The 17,721-nt window shown below is 50.1% G+C and overlaps 1 protein-coding gene across 1 annotated transcript in view; it reads left to right on the top strand.

Moving 5' to 3' along the window:
• The window catches only part of HUNK (hormonally up-regulated Neu-associated kinase), a 103,042-nt gene extending 85,684 nt beyond the window's left edge, over positions 1–17,358 (top strand). Inside the window, exons 8-11 of the mRNA XM_061193995.1 lie at positions 2,664–2,747; positions 7,629–7,676; positions 12,894–13,074; positions 16,189–17,358. Coding sequence (XP_061049978.1) covers positions 2,664–2,747; positions 7,629–7,676; positions 12,894–13,074; positions 16,189–16,847 — 972 coding nt within the window. The 3' untranslated portion in view covers positions 16,848–17,358. The remainder of the gene's footprint in view (positions 1–2,663; positions 2,748–7,628; positions 7,677–12,893; positions 13,075–16,188) is intronic.
• Positions 17,359–17,721: the final 363 nt, after the last annotated feature.

The following is a 17,721-nucleotide window of genomic DNA, read 5'->3' as shown; positions in this document are numbered from 1 at the left end:
TGACAGGAGATTTGTTAAACAATGGAACAAAAGTATAGATGTTTCTAAGCTGATTCAGCTTAGGGTATTTCCTAGATTTGGCTTCAACAGGAAATTATCCACAGAACAACTTTTTTTTCTGGTGAGCCACCAAAGGAATGATGTACATGAGAAGAAACATTATAGTAAAAGGCATTTAAAAATAAGAGCAATGTTTTATGGGGGAAAAAAACGTGCTCCAGAAGCAGTGATGGGAGGAAACTTCGGAAGGGAACAGATATGCAGCTGGATTTCAGAGCCAGTGTCACGGTCACAGGAAAGCTACTGCAGGAGAGGAGTGGAGTTCAGAAAGACGAGACCTTTGATACATAGTATGTTATTTATATCATTTTATTATGTGATAGGAGGGATTAAGAAATTCTCTCACACCAGAGAACAGAGGTCCTCTGTTCACCTATGATGATGAGCTTAAAAGACATGTTAGACTTGAAGCCATTTCTCATTTCTCTTTTATAAGAAGACCGTATGTCCTATATTTCTTTCTTATCTTATCCTTTTAAATTCCTATTTTATTGCCTATTTTATAATGTACATATGTTAGTACAGTACATGCTTATAATTTATAAATAAATGCGCACATATTGTAGATGCCTGCTAACAACTTTTTTCACTCATATGGGCTCAAGGTCACACCATTTAGGAACCACCATGCTAGGGACAAGTAGTTCTCAAGTAAAAGGAACAGAGGAGGGTCACACGCTGATTTTCTTTTTGAAATGATGAATGTCGTTCAAAAATTAGTTTTGAAAAATGTTTCCATGAAACTGACTATAAAGTTTATGATTTCACATATTTAAAGGATGACATTGCTACTTTCCTGAGTAAGCTAGCAGATTCAAACATTCTTCTTTTGGCAGAACCAGTTTTCTGGATACTGATCAATAAGATAGAGGGGCTTTTGTTTTTAAAATAGTTTCTTTCCTTATTTAAATTATATTTTTTATTTTTGTCTGTGTTGGGTCTTCGTTGCTACGCACGGGCTTTCTCTAGTTGCGGCGAGTGGGGGCTACTCTTCGTTGCGGTGTGAGGGCTTCTCTTATTGCGAAACACGGGCTGTAGGCACGCGGGCTTTAGTAGTTGTGGCTCGCAGGCTCTAGAGCGCAGGCTCAGTAGTTGTGGCACATGGGCTTTGTTGCTCTGCGGCATGTGGGATCTTCCCAGACCAGGGCTCAAACCCGCATCCCCTGCATTGGCAGGCGGATTCCTAACCACTGCGCTACCAGGGAAGCCCTAGTTTCTTTCTTATGTCTACCTCCACATCTACATATGCAAACTTTGGTTACTCACACTCTTAATCATGCGGCTCATCCCAAGTCAGAGACATTTGTATGAAGCTCTCAGGGCATGTCTTGCCTTCTCTGGATGTCTTGCCATCTGCTGTGTTTGCCCAGCATCAGGGTTACAAATGGTGCAGTGTTGCAAAGCTCTGTGGTTTTGTCTACTGAGAAGTTCCCTGGAAACTCAACTAACTTAGTTCTAACTGGAGAAGGTTCTTTCTTATTTTATTGTCTGTTTCACACTTAAACCTTAAATCATAGGACATAGCTGGTGTGAGAACCAGTGTCTAGGTGGGTGGCTGCTTTTAAGAATGAATTATTCCCCACAGACAGCCATAGCTGGTCCACTCAGTAATTTCCACACAAGGCTAATTTAATTGCACCTATGCACTGTTCCAGTTATGACTATCATTAACCAATTACTAACAGCCGTGTATAATTTTGAAAGCAAAACTAGTGAACTAAAAAGTAAAATATTGTAACTTAATCATTTGTCATTTCTCCCCTTATCCCTTGATTCTTGTTTCCTCTTTCTAAAACCTAGAAGCGTGGATTTTAATTTGGAGAGCCTGTAAAGGCATTCTGTGAATATTTGTTGGCTGAAAAATTAATCAGTCATTTAATTTCACCTGTCGCCAGAGAGGATTGCACCTAAATAGTACCCCTAGATCATCTTAGGTGTGGTTATCTGTCTTCTTCTTTAAGCTGTATTATGAATTGCTGTGACATTTATTGGGGCAGGGGGCAGGAACTAGGGCTTTTTTTTAAAAATTGACGTATAGTTAATGTACAGTGTTGTGTTAGTTTCAGGTGTACAGCAAAGTGATTCAGTTATACCTATATATATATATTCTTTTTCAGATTATTTTCCATTATAGGTTATTACAAGACATTAAATCTAGCTCCCTGTGCTGTACAGTAGGTCCTTGTTATTTATCCATTTTAGGGCTGTTTTTAAATAAGCAACATCTGTATCCCTTTCAGTAATTCAGTAAAATAAGGTATTCTCCCCAGCTCACATACTTGGTCTCTGTTTCATGTCTTAGAGTGGTCTTCATCACACAGATGAAAGGACTGAGGCCCAGCAAGGAGCAGTGAGTGATGTGCCCAGGGTCACCTGGCCCTTTCCTGGCAGAGCCAGGAACAGAAATAGGTCACCTGATTCTGGGTCCCGGGCTCTCCCCACACTCCGTCCTTGGATGAGGCTTTGCACTGCAATTAAGTGCCTTGCCAACCACTTTCTGCCCTTTCTCAGCCAAGCGCTGGTTTAAAAATTAATGAACGCTTAATGGACATTTCTATTTCCTGTGAGTTAAGCCAGGCTTTTTTTCTCTTCTCCTCTGGTAGAAATCCGACATCCAGGACAGCGTCTGTTACAAGACCCAGCTCTACCAGATAGAAAAGTGCAGGCCCACCAAGGAGCCCTATGAGGTGAGTGGCCCCCAGAGCAAACCCCAGGATCTCTTAGGAAGAGTGGATTTCCATTCTGGGGGGAAGGGCAGAAAGGAAACCAATTATTGTGGGACACAGAAGTAGCCAAAGACAAATACTTACTTAACTGAGCCTTTGAGAAATGGTTTACAGCGGGGCCGCCATCGTTCAGTCTCTAGACTATGGTTCTCAGCTGTGGCCACATAGTGGAATCCCTGAGGAGCATTTTAACATCTGGATGCCCAGGCTGTACCTCAGACTGATTCCATCGATCCATTCTTGATCCCCAACGAGGTCGGGGGTCAGTATTTTTTAAAGCTCCCTGGATGGTTCCCAGTGGAATCAAGGTTGGAATCCGCTGTCAGATCTCCAAAAGGTGAAAACGAGGTGCTGAAAAATATAAGTGTGTGTAACACTTGGCATCAGGAGAACAAAGTACAGTGAGGAACGGGAAAAAGTATCTGGAGCAAGCCTTTCCAGTCAGCTGTCCCTGGTGACTTGATGCTACCTGGAACGAACCTGAGAGAAAATACCAAGATTCTTTGATTTCAGAGTAAAAACTGGTATCATATTGTCCCAAATTTGGACCCCAAATACATGCTTGTTAAGAGACTGTGCCTGGGAACTCGAGATCCAAGGCCTGGAGCACAGGGTAAGGGTCCCCCCACCAGGACTCCTCATTTGCTGTTTTGTCCAGTGGGGCTCCCCTGTCTTCTCCGTGATTTTCCATGGAATATGGAACGAGCTGGGCTGCGCTCCATGGCGGCAGCAGAAAGCAAGTGGGACACGGCCCAGGCCAACCCAGTGACGCAGGTGACGGGGTTGCTGAGATGCCAGGCAGCACGTGTAAATGCAGCCACCCCTGAGCATCGAGGCTGGGGTAGCGTGGGGTGGCTGTAGGAGGAGGGCGAGGCTGGTCAATCTAGACAGCCTGCGGGATGGCACAATTTAAGGAGGCAGAGAAAAGGAGACGCTGATGACAGAGAAGCTAGCGAAGATAACGGGGCAGCCGGAGACCCAGGAGGGAAGGATGCCAGGGAGGACATGGGAAAGGTCAAGTGTAAAGCAGCCAGTGGTGACAGCTGAGCAGTTTCTCGTGCTGCAGGAGGTGGAGAAAGCAGAAAGGAGATTGCGTGGATTTGGGGGAGTGAGGACCGTGAGCATAGATCTCTCTGTCGATGCCGCTGGCAGTGAAGAGGGGCTGGGGAGCAGGTGGGCCGGGAGGCAGAGGAAGGAACTCCAGCGATGGGTGGGGAAGGGCATGCATTCAGAGCAGCCAGGGTGGGCCCTAGCCTTGACCCCAGGCTGCAGGCCTCCTTCCTCTGAGACTGGCTGTGAGACAACCAGCATGATGAGGACGGAGATGAGCTTTTGGAGGCGCAGCGGGGGGGCGCGGACTGGGGCTGGGCAGGAAGCACACGCATGGCTTCTAGGGCTGGGAGCGGGAGAGCAGAGACGGTGTAGGGCCAGACTCCCCTGAGCTCCACAGCCCTCCGGCCAGTTGCTTACTGAAACTTCTGTTGTGTGAATGAAGGTGTCTCAAATCCAGCACACCTGGAACCAGCCCCACCTCTCCTCCCCCATCTCCCCCCACCCCTGGCCCCTATTTTCTGTCTCCAAATGGCAGCCTCACCCTCAGTACAGGGCAGAAACCTGGAAGGCCTTTGTATTCCTGTCCCTCACCCCGAGAGCCAGTCTCTCGCCAAGTTCTGCTGGTTTGACTCCTGAAGCTCTCCAACCCCTCCACTCTCCATCCGCATCCTCTGCCCCATCCTAGCCACCATCACCTCTTGCGTGGACCTCAGCTGCAGCCTCCTTCCTAACTGGTCCCGCTCCTTCCCCGTGACTACCCGGCGCTCTGTCCACACACCGGCCAGAGCGAGCGATTCACACTCAAGTCAGACCATGTCACTTCCCCGCTTGAAACGTTCAGAGGCTTCCTTAACCTGGAAGGCAAACTCTGTGACGTGGCCACCACGTCCCGGATTGAACTGCCTTTGCCAGCTCCTCCAGCCTTGTCTCCCAGGCCCTGCACACAGCCCTGCTTCTTGCTTTGTGCTCAGTCCCATGGGCCTTGAGACTCTGTGCTCTCTTGGCTGCCAGGGCTGGGCACACCCTGTTCTCTCTTCCAGAATGTTCTCCCCACCCCTCTCTGCTGAGTTAATGTGTATCTTCAGATCCCACGGCAGGGTCATGTCCTCGTGGACCCCTGCCGTTCTCTGACCTCTGCCATTGGGTTGCATCCCTCCAGTAAACACTGTCACACACATTCTGCTTCCTGGGGCTTGTCCCATTGGCAGGGTTCTGTCTGTTCAGGGATTATTTGGTTATCATCTCTTCCCCACTCTGGACTGTGAGTTCCTTAAGAGCAGGGACGGTGTCACTTTTGCTCCTCACCGTGTCCCTAGAGCCTACACAATGCCTGGCACCCAGTAGAGGCTCAATAAATATTTGCTAAATGGACAAATGAAATAATCAAGTGGACCTTGGCCCAAGTCTCAGAAAATAGAATTGGGCCAGCATCTGGGGAAGGTCGAACATTCCAGGTGGGCCACCTAGAAAGTAGGGGACCACCTGCACCATAGCGTGCAAGTCGAATTATCATCACCTGATGGCCATGCCCTGCGGCAGGGAGGGACCTCTTACAGTCACTTGCAGGGAGGTTGGGTACCTCGGCTGGGGTCCAGGGGATACTGAATTCACTGGTAGGCTCCCCTGCCTCTTGGTTTGACTGTTTAGGGCCTCAGGTAATAACACAAACTTAGACGTACCGCATGCCCCTATGTGTGTGCCCTAGGCAGCCTCTAAGCCACCTGGCTGACGCCCATGTCCTTGGTTGCCCTCGTACCCGACCCTGCTTGTGTGTTAAGTGTCAGAACCGCGATGGGAAAGGGGCCTCTTTTTTTATCCAGATTATTATTCTCAGCTGATTATTTCATTTGGCCCGGACAACACATAGTAAGCATTTTAAAACATTTGTCGAAATATTTAATGGTTAGGGTTTCAATAGTGAACGCTAATGGGAAGACAGCATTTCAATTTTCTGTGATCCATTTGTTTTCTCCAAACTGCAGCGATACTTGTGCTAATTAAATTACAGGCTCTGACTAGATGATGCAACTCCTCTCTGTTGGAACCTAGAAAGTGGAATGGGGCCAGTTAGAAAAAGTGGTGAGAAAGTCTGAAAGAAGCCAGATTTTCCAGGTAAAGCCCACTCAGAGCCTCTGTGGGGCTCTTCCCAGTTGCCATCAGCTGGTCCAGGAGGAGAAGCAGCCAAGTAGCAGGGGAGGGAGGTGTTGTGAGCCGGAGCCGTGGAGTGAAGTTCAAGGTTGTACACAAGCCGGCTGGGGAGCGGCTCCGGGGCCATGTCCGGGCATTGAGGGCAAGTGATGGTCTCTTTCTTCTTCTCGATCCTGGTTCTTTTTCTCCAAGGAGACGGAGGAGCTGAATTAAGTGGAAAAAACTTCCCTCTTGGGACTACAGTGCCGTCATTTTATGACTTTACCACTTTCTCCCCCTCTTCTTCCTGTAACAGGCAGAGATTATGTCTGGAGAACTGGGACACTTGTCTCACCTTAGGCATGTGCCCCAGAGATTCCTTTTCCTAAGACAGAGGCCCTGGGGGACCATGGGGGTCGTGGCAGAACAGTCATCATTTCTAAACTGGCTTATTAAAGCTGTAGAGAGCCAGGAGCCAAGGTTGTTTAGTCTTGAAGAATAATGCTAATTTGTAGCAAAATGTAAGTTAGAACTAGGAGGGCTTCTCTGTAGTGTCAAAGTAACATTGCAGTTTTGGAAGAAAAGTTGTGCAGGGGTGGCGGAGGGACTGTATTAGTTTGCTAGGGCTGCCATAACAAAGTCCCACAAACTGAGTGGCTTAAACAACAGAAGTGTATAGTCTCCCAGTTCTGGAGGCCAGAAGTCCAAGGTCGAGGTGTCTGCAGGATTGGTTCCCTCTGAGGGCTGTGAGGGAGAATCTTTCATGCCCCCTAGCTTCTGGTGGCTGCTGGCAATCTTTGGCATTCTTTGGCTTGTAGAAGCATCACCCCGATCTCTGCCTTCACCTTCATATGGCGTTCTGTGTGTGTGTGTGTGTGTGTGTGTGTGTGTGTGACCAATTTCCACCTTTCTATTAGAATACCAGTCACATGGCACTAGAACGCACCCTGATGACCTCATCTTAACTTGCTTACCTCTGTCAAGGTAACACCAACATTCCTTCTTCTCAAAGGCAAAGGAGAGCAAACTTTCACACTCCCCCCTCCCCCAAGCTTCACAGAGGATGCGACGGGCCTGTCCTGACCCTGTCTTCAAGTAAGGCCACATTCTGAGGTCTGGGGGTTAGGACTCCAACATATGAATTTGGGGGGAATAAAATTAAACCCATAACGAGGACTGTAAAAGGTAAACTATTACAATGATTTTTCTTTGTGTCATTTTAAAATCTGTACACATTTTTAAAATCAAGTGTGGAATCAGGTCAAGCTGAATTGTTAGAAATCAGAACAGTGGTTACCTTTGGGGACAGGGAGAGGATGCTGGGAACGAGGGACTTCCAGGTGCCAGCTGGGTTCTGTGTCTTGATCAGGGTGCCATTTCGATGTGTTTTTGCTGTTTGAGGAAACGTATTGAACTCCTTACTCATCATCGGAGCACCCCTGTGTTATGTGTCCTAGACTTTAATAAAAATCTTACCTAGAAAATCTATCCAGGGCAGGCATTAGGACATCTGCTGCCTGCTTCCATGACAGTTTGGTTTCTTGTCTATAAACTTTGAAATGGAGCATCCTCAACTGGAGCTGGAAGTGGGAGGGGGTAGAGTTTAGGAAATAAACAGCAAGTGCAGCTTCTTGAATTGTTGAAAAATGCTGCTTTTTACAGGCCTCCCTGGGCACCTGGACAAGAGACCTCGAATTTCACGCTGTGCAGGTAAGAACTTGGGGGATTATGATGGCTTAGTCAGAGTTCTCCAGAGAAACAGAACCAATAGTGTGTGTGTGTGTGTGTGTGTGTGTGTGTGTGTGTGTGTGTGTGTGGTGCTTGGGCACCCAGGGAAGGGCTGATGTTTCAGCTTCATCCCCATGTCTTCTGGAGGCAGAATCCCTTCTTCCTCAGGACACCTCAGTCTTTTTCTCTTAAGGCCTTTAACTGATTGCACGAGGCCCACCCAGACTGTAGAGGCTAATCTGCTTTACTCAAAGCTTACCAATTTAAATGTCAGTCACATCTACCAGGTACCTTCACAGCAGCATCTAGACTGGTGTTTGACTAGACACGGGGTACCCTGGCCTAGCCAACTTGACACATGAAAGTAACCGTCACATGTGACCCTGAAGGTTGGCAGACCTCTGCCCAGAGCTCTGGACCCTGCCCGCCTCCATCCTGTCCTGAATTCCACCATGCAGAATCCTGTTGTAAGTGGATTTGTCAGAATCCCTCAGATCAGATCAGCGCTGTCTATGCATAGTTGACCATTTTTTTATTGTCTTGCTAAAACTACATGCTTGGCTATGTGTTCGTGTTTCTACCTGTAAAGAAGTGGGGTTTACAACAGTCCAGGGCTTCCCGGCTTAGTGGCCTAATTTATGAACCAAACCCTCTTTTTTCTCAACTCAGTTGCTTGTTTCCTATGGCAAAATCAGGCCTCTGTGGCTTTCCCTTATGGGATGGGCAGCAAGGAACCAAAATCTACCAGCAGACAACACCTGGGCCCCTGGGCCATCCCAGGTGTCCACGATCCGCACCTGGTTCTGATGTTCCAAACAGCCAGGTGAGGTTGTCTCATCATCAAGGGGACACCAGGCTCCAGAAAGCCCACGCTGAGCGGACTTGAAGGCTCCTCAAAGAGGACAGCTTTAGCTCGCCTCCAGTCCCTGGCCCCTCCGCTGTGCCATCACTGACACTCTGTGGTCAGTTCTGCACTGCGTGAGGGGCAGGTGGCCCCGCTGGGCAGCACTTCCTCCTGCAGCCCCGGGGGTGCGGGTCTGAGGGGGTGGCCCCAGGAGGCGTGGCCGCATCTGTCCTAGTTGAATGAATGCCTTTGCCTTTCAGACAGTGAAGCAGGCGAGATGTGGGGTTCATTTTTTATAACCGAAGAGCTTAGGAAGGACCCACCCTTTTGGTTATAGATGGGGAGGCCCGTCCCTCAAGGGGAAGTGACTTGCTGAAGGTCACCTGGCCATACCTTCAGGAGCAAAACGGGAAAGGCAGGGGGAGGGCTGCCGCTCTTTGGAGCCAGGAGCCTGAAGTCGCAGGGAAGAGTCTAAGGGGACACGCGCCCTGGAGCTCAGATCTCAGAAGCTGAGGACTGGCTCCCCGCTACTCCCCGGCCCGGCTGCCGAGCCTGCAGACACCTCCCTCCCGTAGCCCACTGGATCCTCACTCACTGGTTTCTCCCTCTCCTCCATCAAACAATCCACAACATCCAAAGAGTCTTGGGTAGATAATCCTTTAAGGGGTCACATTTTCAAAGTGTCCAGCTTTGTAAATGTCCACGCACATGTGTGGTGGTTGGAACGTGGTTGAAAGAAAACAAGAAGCTGTTTTGTGTGGGGCTTGCTTGTGGTGTCCTCTTGGATCTGCCTTGGGGGTGCGGACTGAACATGAGGGGGCAGAGAAGACCCCTGAAGCTTCAGCTCCATCGCCCACCCTTAGGCGCACGTGGGGGAGGGGCGCACTGCCCTCCCGTGAGAATCACAGGGAAACCAAAGAAGCCTGAAGGCAGTCAGCATTGCTGGGTGGGGTGCGCGGGAATGGGTGCAGGCATGTCAAAGGGGGAACGTAATTAGTCCTTCTGGAGATCTGTTTCTGTTACATAAGGCAATTCAGCATCCTGCTCCCTGGGAAATCTCTTTTGGAGAAAATAGGCCATGCAAATGAACAGGTAGAATTGGATGATCAGTTGCATTTGTAACCTGTGTTTGGAAGGCATGAGGATGGCTGCTTGTAAACAAAATCGTTTCCTGGGGGCTGGTGACCCTTCCACCGGGACTGACTGACCCAGGGGATTGTCCCACATAGGGAGCGGTCCAGTGATGAACTCTTGGTATCTCCCAAGAAACTGGTCACTATAAAGTCACCCAGTCTTTTTGGCTGGAGAAAGGTGCTCTGGGGGTTATGAAGGAAGCACCATGGTTCAGGATCCTGGGATTAAGTTCAACAGGGGGGCCTGAGCAGGGTTTCCCGCAATCTTTAGTCCTAAATCCACGTCCCCTTTCTTCTGCCCCCATCGCAGGCTTTCTGCTCATTGCGAAATACCCCTTTGTCGGTTGTTGGAGAGATTCCTAGAGCCAACCTTGGTCTCTTCCTACAGAAAACTCTCATACCTTGTACACCTCTTGGTTCATGAACTCTATCTGGGTGGTGATACTGGCCCCCCGAAAGTTTGCATCTTGATCCTTTAGCTTTGAGAACCCACAGAGAGTTAGAAAAGGGCTGAGCTGGACCCAGGAAGCTGTCGGCAGGAAGCCCTCTGAGTGCAGGGAACACAGGGCAGCCCAAAGGAAGGTGTGCTCATCATTCTTAAAAAAAATCCTTAAAAAGGGGCCGGGGGCGGGGGGAGGGGGGACTCCAGTTTTGCTTTTTCTTCCAAATACTGTTTTACAATGTATCACAAAAGCGTGTTTGATTTCTTTTTTCCTGTTTAAGGTGTTATCAGGTAGAACTTATGAGTTTTCTCGTAAAATCAGAGATAGAACAGAGCAAAAGAATGGAATTCTGCCAGACTTTTCGGGACAGGCCCTTTGATGCTTGGGGGAGGCTGGGGAGCGTGAAAGCTCACTCTCCTTTGCCGTAGAGACGGGGGCCTGTTGGTGTTTGATAGAAACGCGGAGAGGGGGGCAGCGGAGAATTGTGCTTGGCCTTGACCTGGAGCGGATGCCCCCTTCCCCCTCCGTAGTGTCCTGCCCACGGCCTCCTCTGTAGCATTCCAGATGCCGACCCGGAGCCCTGGGACTACAGTGTGGTCCCTGCTCCTGGCCAGTCGCTGTGCCCAGCCTTCCTCTATGCCACTGGAAACGCCTGGCCCTGCCCCAGGCTTCCGGAGGGCACTGTGGAGTCAAGTGTTAAGAACACCGACTTTCAGGGAGGGCTGTGAAAAACTGAGTTGCCATCCGGCTCCTGGATGAATTCTTTTTTTTTTTTTTTTAATTGAAGTATAGTTGATTTACAATGTTGTGCCAGTCTCTGCTGTACAGCAAAGTGACTCAGTTATACACATGTAGACATTCTTTTTTTATATTCTTTTCCATTATGGTTTATCACAGGATATTGAATATACTTTTGTGTGCTCTACAGTAGGACCTTGTTGTTTATCCATTCTAAATGTAATAGTTTGCATCTACCAACCCCAAACTCCCAGTCCATCCCTCCCCCCTCCCCCCACCTTGGCAACCACCAGTCTGATCTCTATGTCTGTGAGTCTGTTTCTGTTTCGTAGATAGGTTCATTTGTGTCATATTTTAGATTCTACATATAAGTGATATCACATGGTATTTGTCTTTCTCTTTCTGACTCACTTCACTTAGTATGATCATCTCTAGTTGCATCCATGTTGCTGCAAATGGCATGATTTCGTTCTTTTTTATGGCTGAGTAGTATTCCGTTGCATATATGTACCACATCTTCTTTATCCATTCCTCTGTCGGATATTTAGGTTGTTTCCATGTTTTGGCTATTGTGACTAGTGCTGCTATGAACATAGGGGTGCATGGATCTTTTTGAATTATAGTTTTGTCCGGGTATATTCTGGGGGAATTCTTTACCCACCACAGGCTCCTCTGCAAGAGGGGATAACAGTATTTGCCTCATCATGGGTCGTGCTCTTAGAGTAGTGTCTTGCATTCCAAGCATCCTCAGTAAAGGTGGCAATGGCTGTCCAGAAGCTGGGGAGGGTGTTTGCAGAAGTTTCACCTCTGCTTTCATCCCACTTCGCCCCTCCTCGGGTGACGAGCCACCTCAGCCAAGGCGTAGGCCCCAGGGAGCTATTGTCCTCATGGTGACACTCAAGGCTGGGCTGGGCGTCCCCACTTTCCATCTCTTCCCAGTCGCTCTTTCCCACTCAAAACCTGGACATAATGAACCCCAGTTCATAATGGCTCTGAAAATCCTCATTAGAAAGGGCTACCTGAGTGCAAGGGGATGTTTCCTTGAGAAGCTTTTCAACAACATCAATGAAAAATAGATGAGCTCTCTTGAATTGCAAATGCTCTTAAGGTTTAAGGCAAAAAATGTGAAAATCGGTCTCTTTCCCCCCCTCCCTTGTGGTGAGGTCCGGATTCAGTTGCCTCTGTTTAACAGTAAACATCAAACATAATCTTTAGGGCCAGAAAAAAGCTTCCTCTTAGCAGCATCACCCTTCCCAGAAGCTTGAACCCAATTAATTTTAATTCAGTTCCATTTCCATTGGCTTTTTTGTTTTTGCTTTTTAATATTTCAATAACTATTTATTAAGCTTTCTCTCTGTGCCTGCCTTCATGCCTGAGGCTGTGGGGTGGAAGATATATAAAACAGTCAAATTCACTCCTAGCAGAGGGATTATAATTGAGTTAAATAAAGGCAAGACTGACAGCACAAGTGGCTGAATCGTGCCAATTTAAGTACACAAGTAAGAGCCCACGTGCCCAGTGGGGGTAAAGGGGTCAGAAACTCACCTAGACTGGCTCAGGGCTCCGTGGGCTGGTCGTCCACCTCCTCGGCTTGACTGAACACACAAGCACCGAGGAAGCAGTTACGTTTCCTTTGCAGAATTGCCTTTGCAAAACCACTACTGTGGGCAGAATCTTAGGGCTCTGCTATAAATAAGACAGCAGGTTTCCGGGAGTCCTCATCTGCTTTGCCTCAGTTTGTTCAGCTTGTTCTAGAATAATGGACTGCCCAGGAATGACCTTGCCCTTGTTGGAACACGTCAAAACGGCATAGGGCAGGGAGCTGGGGACCACCGAAGCCTGCTGTGGCCCAGGGGGAGGGAGGTAGGTTCCCTGGAGCATCCTCTGGGCCTCAGCGCTTCCATTGTTCAACACGTAGCTGAGAGCCTAGCGTTTTGGAAAACTGGGGTTTCTTAACTCTACTTCGATAACTCGTCAAAGAGGGACCCCATTGTGTATTCTTGTGTGCGTCTGAGTACCTATGTTTGCTTCTGATTGGAAGGATAAAAAGCCCAAAGAACAAGAAAAAAGAGGGGATTTTCTTCATCGGCCATTTTCCAAGAAGTTGGATAAGAACCTGCCATCGCACAAACAGCCCTCAGCCTCACTCATCACGCAGATTCAGAGCACCAGGGCCCTGCTGAAGGACCGGAAGGCCGCCAAGCCTGGCTTCCCCGACAAAGGTGGGTCAGCTCGGGAGGCTCTCCAGGCCGTTTGTGTTCAGCTGCGGGGCCGCTGTGTACCCCATGCTGGTGGCTGTGTAGGCCCCTGGGACAGACACGACTCTCGTGCCCATGGGAAAGCAGGATTAATGCGTGCAAGGCAACCTGAGAATAAGCAAGTCCAGACTGCCTGGTGCTGTCCACCGGTGTGGGCAGGATTTGAGAAAGCAGAGGTGCGGTGCACGGGATTGTGGGAGCAGAGATCAGGGTGTAAGGTATTACAGGCGTAGAGATTTTGGTGCAGAAAAAGAGATCAGGATGAAGGAGCAGAGATTGGGAGGAACGGTTTTGCAGGAGCAGATGTCAGGGCGTGTGGTACTGTGAGAGCAGATATCAGGGTGCGTGGCATTGCGGGAGCAGAGCTTGGGGTGCATGGTATCATGGAACCAGGAATGGGTGTTCGGTACTGGAGGGGCAGAGATTGTGGTGCGGGAGCGGTGATGGGGGCGTGCTCTTGTGGGAGCCTTCACCAGAGAAGTGCACCCTGAGAGGCAGTGATGTGGGCTTTGGGGTGGAGGTAGGGTGCTCGAACACAGCTCTGTAGTTGGTTGTGGCCCAAGTTCCTTACCCTCTGAGGATCTTAATTGGTTCCCTTACTTGTGAGGAAATCTACCCGTCAGAGCTATTGGGTGGATCAAATGAGATACGTGTGTGGGCTACTCTGCCTCATTCATCATCCAGCACGTGAGATAACTGATCCATATGGGTCTCCTTCCTCGGGCGCAAGCATCCAGTGATGCAGAAGGGGGGCTTAACACGCACTGAGAGCCGGGAGGCGGGCACAGGGAGCCGGGGAGCATCCTGAAGCCAACTGTGGGGTAGAGGAGAGGTTCTCCTTACAGAGGGCGGATGGGAGAGATTGTGGAGTTCAGACTTTGATCTCTTTGTTTTAAATAGGAAGAGACTGAGGTTCCAGGAGGGCCCTGGCTGTCTGAGATCAACCAGTGGTTCCCTGGGGAAGCAGGAAAGTATCAGAGAGATTCAAACAGCACCAAGCAGCACGGTCCATTTGACTCTGAGACCGGTTCTCACCCAGAGAAGAACAATTCCATTTAGTTCGGTTTCATTCTGCAGGTTTCAGGAAGGCAGGGACCCCACTGGAGGGACTGTGCTTGTCCCTCCTTGGGGGATCCTCCTTTCTGGCTTGGGAACAGGCAGCAAATCCTGTTAGGACCCTTGGCAGTGGCGTCCTATGGATTCCCCAAGGAAAGTCTAGGTCAGGGCTGCATATTTGGGGGTGACTTTGCAGCCCCAGAGGTGGAGTGCATTCCTTGATACTTTCCTGGACCAACTGTCCTCTGTTTCTTTGCATTTTTCCTTCCTCCTGGGATTTGAGAGCCTGTTGCTGAGAAGCACCCCGGAGCCTATATAATTGCTAGCACTGACCACTCACTGTGTGGTAGGCACTGTTTCAACTCTTACCTCAACCCAGTGAAATCATTCTCACCCCCATTTCTAGAGACAAGGAAATAGCCCAGAGAGTTGTCCAAAGTCAGAGAGCTGGTGAGTGACGGCATCCAGATTTCCAACCAGGAAGCCTGGCTCTAGAGCTTTCTCTTCCTGACCAGTGTAGCCTACTGCCTCCCGGGAAGGATGGGATGAAGAGGAGCTGGCAGTCATGCTCAAGGGTCGGGGCTGGTGACTGTGCCCATCTTGCGGGGGACACTGCAGTGTCTGGCTCTGTGCCCCGGGGCTGACTCTGAGCGAGGGATCAGTAGGGTGAGTGTGAGGGGTGTCCTCCCAGGATCTGCACCTCTGGGGAAGTGAAGGAAGCAGGACGGCACGGAGGGAGAAGCCGGGCTACAAGTTGGGAGCACGCAGCCATCTCAGGGAGGGACGGGGACCTCACGTGCCAGCTGGAACACTGGAGACGTTAGCCATCGATGAAAATTTCCTTCTCTCTGCCGGTGAATCTCAGGCATCTGTGCTGGCCCGAGGAGGAGGTTTATTTCAGGATCTGTGTATTTATTTATGTAAGGCGAAGGATTCCCAGTGCCCTGGGCTGTCCCTGAAATCACTGCTGGGGGCAGCAGCTTGTTCCTGCCTCCGGGCCCCGACGGGGCCTATGAAATACGATGGTAGGAAAAGGCAGCTAAGACAGGGCCTGTTCCTGGAACTTGGCTTTACTTCCCTCACCTCCAAACGCGTGGAGGTTTTCCCTTTCTTTTCTGGCAGAGTCTGCAAACCTGGATTCTAGTCTGTGCCAACTTGAGATGGAAACCATGGGGGTCGGCTGGTTGCCTTAAATATACAGAGGAAGAGTGTTTCACCCCTGTTCAGAATTAGGTGAGGCTCCGGTGAGACCAAAAACCATGAGGGAGCCTTAAAAAGGAAGGGGATTCTGACCCGTGCTACGCTGACACGGAGGAACCTTGAGGACATTGTGCCCAGTGAAACAAGCCGTTCACAAAAGGACACATATTGCGGATTCCACTTATACAAGGGACCTAGAGTAGTCAGATTCATAGACCGGTTGCCCCTGGCAACCACTGTTAGATTTGCAAGGTGAAGAGTTCTATTTCACAGCAGTGTGAATGTACTGAACATTACTGAACTGTACACTTAAAAGTGGTTAAGTAATAAACAAACACTTTAAAATTCATGTTATGTGATTTTTACCATAATTTTTTTTTAAAAAGTCACGAGGGAAACCCTCCTTCCAGCTTTGATTATCTGAGGACCAAATTTGCAAGTCCTCAGAGAGCTGGTATCCATGTGCTTCCCCAGTTTTGTGGTCGTTCTGTTGAGCCATCGACCTTTTTATTCAAAGGCTCTTCGGCAGGGTCCAGAATTTTAAGCAACTGAAAGGAGAACAGATGTTCAGCTGGCGCCATGAGGCAAATCAGAATCCAGGAGGCCTCCCATCACCAGCCTTCTGTCCCCTCCATTCTAGGAAGACCGTCTGATTCCCCATGGGGAGAATGGGATGCTGAGGCCATTCACTTCTTGGTTCCATCTGACCTCCCTGGATAACGCACTGTCTCAGTGAAGCTGGAGGTCAGAGCAGGCGGGAGTGGGCCATTGGCACTGTTCGTGTGGCCGTCTTCATGTTTCCTTTGCTTTCTTGGTGTGCAGATTCCTTCGGCTGCCGCAATATTTTTCGCAAAACCTCAGACTCCAATTGTGTGGCTTCCTCCTCCATGGAGTTCATCCCCGTGCCACCCCCCAGGACACCCAGGATTGTCAAGAAACCAGAGCCCCCTCAGCAGGGGCCTGGGAGCGCTGGCATCCCTGCCAAGGAAGACCCCCTGATGCTGGATATGGTGCGCTCCTTTGAGTCTGTGGATCGTGATGACCAGACGGAACTGCTGTCCCCGTCCCATCACTATAGGATTCTGAGCTCCCCTGGGGGCCTGGCTCGAGGGAATCCCGGTGAGCGGACGCTCTCTCCCGTCCTGCTGCCTGGAAGCCCGTCACCTCTCCAAACTCCTTTGCACCCCACTCTGGTCTCCTTTGCCCACGAAGATAAGAACAGCCCCCCCAAAGAGGAGGGCATGTGTCCCCCAGCCCCGGGGCCTGGCAATGGCACCACACAGCCCCTGGGGAGCCCGAACTGTGTGAAGAGCCGAGGCAGGTTCCCCATGATGGGCATCGGACAGATGTTGAGGAAGCGGCATCAGAGCCTGCAGCCCTCGGCAGACAGGCCCCTGGAGGCCAGCATGCCCCCGCTGCAGCCCCTGGCCCCCGTGAGCCTCTCCTTCGACATGGCTGACGGGGTCAAAGGCCAGTGTTAACCTGGGCCAGCGGTGGGGTTCTTGGCATTTCTAAGGAAAGCAATGGAGCAGCTCCATACATCCGTCAGGGCATGGAGACTCAAAGGCCTCTCACAGAGCATCCTTCATGGTCTCACCTCCTCCTGACATGCGATGTCCCCACAGCTGAAACCCACAGACCCAGAGCCTGTACAGCCCAGTCCCGAGTAGGGCCCCCTGGAGATGCTGGGATCCCCCAGGAGGGTTGGCTGTCTGTGCGTCCAGCTCCAATCACGCACGGCCTCCTTCCTCCCACCCACTCACCAGCCCTCCACCCACCTCCCTCAACTGTGCTGGGGGTGAGAACCCAGCATCGGGCTCTGGGCCACTCAGATTACAGACCCTTCCGAGCTGTTTCTCCACTTCGTGCTCTGTGTGTGCCTCTCAACGGATTGTTCTCTTTTCAGCAGTCAGATGGCGGCGTCACAAACTGGTTCACCCAGGCACGGTTTCCCCTCTTTTCATAGAGGTGGATCCCTGCAGGGGTGGCAAGAGTTGGCGACCTGGAGCGCCCAGTCCCATGAACCCCTGGGGAGGACAGGCAGGAACCTCCGAAACCAGCACCGCCCCCTCTGAGCAAAAAGGGGCATCTGGTCAAAGACTGATCTGAACAGTGGGGACGCCAATGAAAGGAAAGGGCCGATAGGGACACTCATTTGCCAAGCGGGGTCTTGACAGATTTCTTTTCTCTTTTGGTTGAAACTTGCTAATGGTGGAATTATCTTCTCCGAAGATGATTTTTCTTTATGTGATGTCATTAAACCGAAACAACATAATTTTTAAAAACCTGGATGGAGAGATGAGAATTAATTTCACCAAACTCCTGTTCTCACGGGAGGATAAGCGTGGAGGGCAT

This window comes from Eubalaena glacialis, chromosome 6, assembly GCF_028564815.1.
Source record: "Eubalaena glacialis isolate mEubGla1 chromosome 6, mEubGla1.1.hap2.+ XY, whole genome shotgun sequence".
NCBI lineage: Eukaryota > Metazoa > Chordata > Mammalia > Artiodactyla > Balaenidae > Eubalaena > Eubalaena glacialis.
The sequence above is the reverse complement of the archived record's forward strand: the minus strand, read 5'-3'. Positions and strand labels throughout refer to the sequence as shown.